Source organism: Plectropomus leopardus, unplaced genomic scaffold (genome assembly GCF_008729295.1).
Source record: "Plectropomus leopardus isolate mb unplaced genomic scaffold, YSFRI_Pleo_2.0 unplaced_scaffold12139, whole genome shotgun sequence".
Taxonomy (NCBI): Eukaryota; Metazoa; Chordata; class Actinopteri; order Perciformes; family Serranidae; genus Plectropomus; species Plectropomus leopardus.
In genome coordinates, this window is record NW_024612881.1 from 1 (window position 1) to 4999 (window position 4999).

At 43.3% G+C, this 4999-nt stretch overlaps 1 protein-coding gene across 1 annotated transcript; it reads right to left on the reverse strand.

Annotated features, from left to right (window-relative positions):
• Positions 1-23: 23 nt before the first annotated feature.
• On the reverse strand, positions 24-4863 carry LOC121963694 (rho GTPase-activating protein 31-like; the record flags this gene model as incomplete). The annotated part of the gene is made up of 11 exons (XM_042513957.1): positions 24-638; positions 748-956; positions 1053-1784; positions 2119-2190; positions 2458-2555; positions 2792-2966; positions 3070-3188; positions 3714-3821; positions 4177-4259; positions 4482-4626; positions 4761-4863. Coding segments are annotated over 11 exons (2459 nt in total), but the record flags the coding sequence as incomplete, so codon positions are not given.
• Between the last annotated feature and the right edge of the window lie 136 nt (positions 4864-4999).

Here is a 4999-nt window from a genome sequence, read left to right on the forward strand (position 1 = left end):
GAAATGTCAAATAGGAGTCAGTTTCACCTTTGCCTATTGTTTTCCAGCTGGTCTCTTCCCTGTTGATCTTCCTCTTCTGTCTTTGTTATCTCATTTTCTTCCAGTCCATCTGTATCTTCATTGTCTTTCACTTCTACCTGCCCACAATCTCCAGCAGTCGATTCTTCACATGCAGAAAATTCAGGGTTCAGTGACGGGCATTCTCTGTCCTCAGAGCTCTGCAATTGTGGTTGAGGAACAACATCAAGAGCACAACTGTCCCGTTTCTCAGAGTCTGGCTCACAAGGCAAATCTTTCAAAATGAAATCAGAGGGGAGGCTTTTATAAAACATGTCGTCTTCATCACTACTGTAATCAATATCATCACTGTCGTCCGCTGCAGCCTCCTCTTCAGAGCAAGAGTCCTCTGATCCGTGGACAGGTGAGGTCATGTAAGGCAAGCTGAGGGATTTAGTGTGCCGGTTGTGTGAGTCCATGCTGAGCGGTCTGTGTGGCTTTAACTCTGTCGGGCTCTGGGTTTGTATCCCAGGGCCTGGTTGCAGGTCTGTCTGCAGCTCTGCAGAATGATGGGAAGCTTGCGCCATGACCTCGTACTCATCATCTGAGTGACCAGGAGGTTCAACGGAGAACTCGTTCACCTGAGAGGTAAAAAGACACAGGAAGTGGAACTTTCTATTAATCTTTCAGAAATACTTTCCACCTTCAGAACAGTCCAAATCTCATCTGTACAGTGAAAACAACACACACCTGATATGAAACACTGCAGTCCATGTGTTCCAGAACGCTGCAGTCCATTTGGTCCAGGAATTCAAAGTTGTCTTGAACATAGCCAGACAGCTCCTGGTCGTCCGCCTCCACTTCAGTCGAGTTGTGGGCATCAGAAGCATCAAACACGCACTCATGAGCATGCAAAGCCACTTCTGGCTGACCATCAGCCAGCTCCACTCCTTTCATGTCTGCAAATGAAGCACGGAGCAAGATTAGACATGAGCTTACATCACCTAAATCCATGTAGTCTTAAGAAAATAAATAGTATGAAAAGACTCAGTTACCCATGTAGTCGTCAACATCCTTGTCATCATCAGCAGTATTATCTTTCTCAGTGTGGGAGTTCAAGCTTTTGGCTCGTTGCTTCCTGGACACACCCATCACCGGCTCTGGGCTCCGTATACATTCTTCTCTGACCTCCTCCTCTTCCTCCTTCTCTTTCTCTTCCTGCCCACCACCTCCTGCACCTGTGTTACCTTCTGCACCCACGACTGCTTCCCCTTCTGTCACTTTCCGACTGTGATTTTTCTCCTCTTCCTCAACCTTTCTGCCTTCTCCCACCTTCCCCTCCATTCTTTTGCTTTCCCTCCTCTCTGCCTCCTTACCTTCCACCCTGTCCCCTCCATCCTTATCCCTGCCGCGGTGGATGACCCTGTCGCCCCCGCCCCCTTGCAGTACCCCTAATGCCAGGTTAGAGGTGATATGCAGGGGTACAGTGACCATGGTGGGCCCCGTGATGTGCATGGCTGCTCTTCGGCCTACTTTAGTGGAGAGTCCTGGGGATCTGGACTGTAGACTCTCGTTGACGCCTAAACCTTCAGGGTCGAGGGAAGTGTAGGTGCCCTGGGTCCCCGCACCCCCACTCACTAACCCTGTTCCCCTGCGGTAGGTTACAGCATATTCACTGCCACCCATTGCACCAGTGGATGCTGTGACCTCTGGGCCAGATTGGGGGGAGTGGGTGACGAGAGGAGACATGTTGGTGGAAGGAGGGCGCTGGGCAGGACGTCTGGATCCTGGAATAAAAAAGACAGATGAGACATGAGGCTACGTGTAACTGTTTTTTTATAACTTTAATCTGATCCAAACTATGACTGTTTTTTTCTGGCAAATTATTTTGTTTTAAAGGGTAAGCACACACAAACCTGAAACACGTTTTTCTTACCTATCCTCAGGTATGTAACCATGAAAAATGTTCACTTTTTATGCACGTTTTCACCTAACTGTCTCTAAAATGTATGTTTGTGGTGCTCTAAGCATTACAAAATTACATTTGAAAAAGACAATTTGCTCTTGTAACATATTATTTGTTGATTGACAAATTTGGGATATGTGTGACATGAGTAGCACCTTCATTTGGATAGGGCGGGGTGCTGAGGGAGTCCATGCTTCTTGCTGGTCTCAAAACAGGTCTTTCTTTCTCTGAAACAAAGAAGTAATTATTAAAGACATTTTTTAAGAAAAAGTCCAAGTTGTCCTAATTTTTACTTCACAATGTGGTTACAAAGTTATACAATCTTAATCATGACTTGTACATTACCAGGGGCCGCATGACTGTAAGAAATTGTTAATCATAGTCATAAGTTTTCAACAGAAATGTCTTTCATTGCCAGAAAAGCGAGTGATCTCCCTCTGCACACAAGGTGGGGAACAACTACCAGGACTAATAACAATAAGGAGGTATGGTACCTTTGGCTGAGTGTTTGTGCCTCCGTCGTGGGTCATGGAATCGTCCTCCGATGTTGAAGATGGACATCCACTTCCTGCCTTTCAGAGATCCTTTTCTCCTGAATGAATATTCATAGAAAAAAAGTCTTAAGAACTTGTTTTAACGATGCAGTGTCATCATGCAGCAAACACTGTTAGCATCATTCCACCACACTGTACATTTAAATTGGATCGAACATTTTACTCATCTTACAGACAGGATGTACCAGCTGATAATTACTGACCTTTGACCTCTGTATGAAAAACTTCTAACTTTTAACCAGATCATATATAACAAAAAAATAAGTCCACTCACTTGTCAGTGCCTTCAATGATAGAGTGGTAGGGTCTTATGGGTAGAGGGCCATCTCCTGGACTGATATTACCAAAGTGGGGGAGAGGCTGAGTAGGACCAGACCTGAAAAACCCTTCATCCTGATTGGGCATCGCTGACGGGGATGGGAGGGACTTCCTTCTCTCACTTGACACTCCTAAATACGGCAGAATTAAGTCAGTGCAGTGTAGTTAGGTGTGTGAAACAAAGTGAAACAAAATACCAATTCAGTCTGATTATCAGACCATAAAGTGTGTTACCTTTTTCAGGGAACAGCTGAGGGACGTGTGTGAGGATGAACTCCACCACGATGGACTGAACCCTGACCTCCATGAAGGCTGCCGTGCCATTAAACCCAGATGCCTCGATGTCCTTCGACCTTAACAAATAGATTGATAGATTGATCAACTGATTGACTGATTGATTGAATGACTGACTGAGTCACTGATTGAGTGATTCATTGTTGAGAAAAGAATGCAAGAAATTAAATCCATGTTGAAAGGGACAAATTAAGGAGGAACATGGGTGAATAAATAAATGGATAGATTAATTAATGACTGAATGAATGGAGGATTTCGACTGATCACCAGATTGAAGGAAATGAAGAGAGAAAACATCTTTTAATTCCAATATCATCAAATGAAACTGCTCTATTAATTAAATATGTGATGAATATTTCATGAACAGCTTAATGGTTGATACATTTTACACAAACCCATTCTCACTCCCAACTCATCAAATACTGACTTTTAGTCAGTGGCCCTCTGTGTCAGAAACAGATGTACCAACACACCCTTTATTTGTGGTATGAGACACACCCTGTGGGTGTATTTGTGATGGTTGTTCAATATTTTGATCAAAGGCATGTCACTCAGAAGTATTTCATATTACAGCATAAGCAAACCTGAGTAGATTTGGGGCCCAGACGATGGCCAAGTTCCTGGAGTGCATATTGGTCTCTGAAGAATACGAGGCCATTCTGACGAGATGGCGCATCAGAAACTCCAGAGTCCTGATGGCAAGAGAATGAAAATCAGTGAGTGAGTAGTAAAGTAAAAGTTCTCAAAGCCTTAAATCTATGCATACGGGAAGCTCACTAAATGCAGAGGCAGGCAGACTGTATGTGGATACCCTCATTTTTCCTAAATAGTGTGGACTTTGTAAACCCCCTCAAAACTAATCCAATAAATAAAAAATATGTATTTTTTACACATTCTATGTGTACAAAACTGTAAAGGTACCCACTGGATGCTAGAACTGCAGACAAGTGCAGACTATCACCTGCTCCCTCAAAGCAGAAAAGGTTTTTATGTAGCTGGGAAAGCTGCATTAGATTAATAAAAGAGGCCCTCAGTGCAGCATTGTACCTGTAATGCGGTGCAGGTAGTTCTTTCAGCACATCTCTGATCTTAACCAGCCTCTCCTCCTCCAGCTGAATGGCCACAGCCTCCTGGAAAACAGATGTGTTTGAATAAATATGTTAGCTCAATTTATCATGATATTCATTCATTAATTGTTGTAAACGGCACATAGGGAGACCTGGACTCATTTTTAAATATCATAATTTTAGCTGTACAGAGGCTGCACTTTAGATGAAATCAGTCTAGTGCACTCCATGAACACACATGAGGGGGAAAACTGTGTGAGATGTTTGCATGTCTGAGCTACTCACGGCAAACTTGTCATATAGCTGGTATGTGAGCAGAGGGTTTGGCAGCTCCCTGAAATAAGCTTTACACAGAGAGCTGACACAGTGGATGTCCTGCAGGTACACATCCTTGTTTAGATCTGGATTCCCATCACCCTCGAACTCACCCCTGGTTGAATTCACACATAGATTAACATTAGAGAATATCAACACAACACACTCACCTCATTACAGTTGGTGGAATATGCATTTACTGATACAGGTTCAAGTAGAGGCACACAGTTGCACACACACACATCTTACCTCAGTTTCTGTATGTTGGACGACACTCCAGATAACCTGTAGATGCCGTCCACAATTCCATTTTTCTCAACAAACTCACTGCAGCATTGCAGTACCTGAGGAACTATGGGAAATGGTAAATGATTAAGAAATGAAAGAAATAATAACATAACACTAATTAGCAAAATGTTTAGTTTGTTTACTTTTAGCACACACATTTAATTTTTATGTATTTCATCTGAGTGTTATTTGGTGGTCCA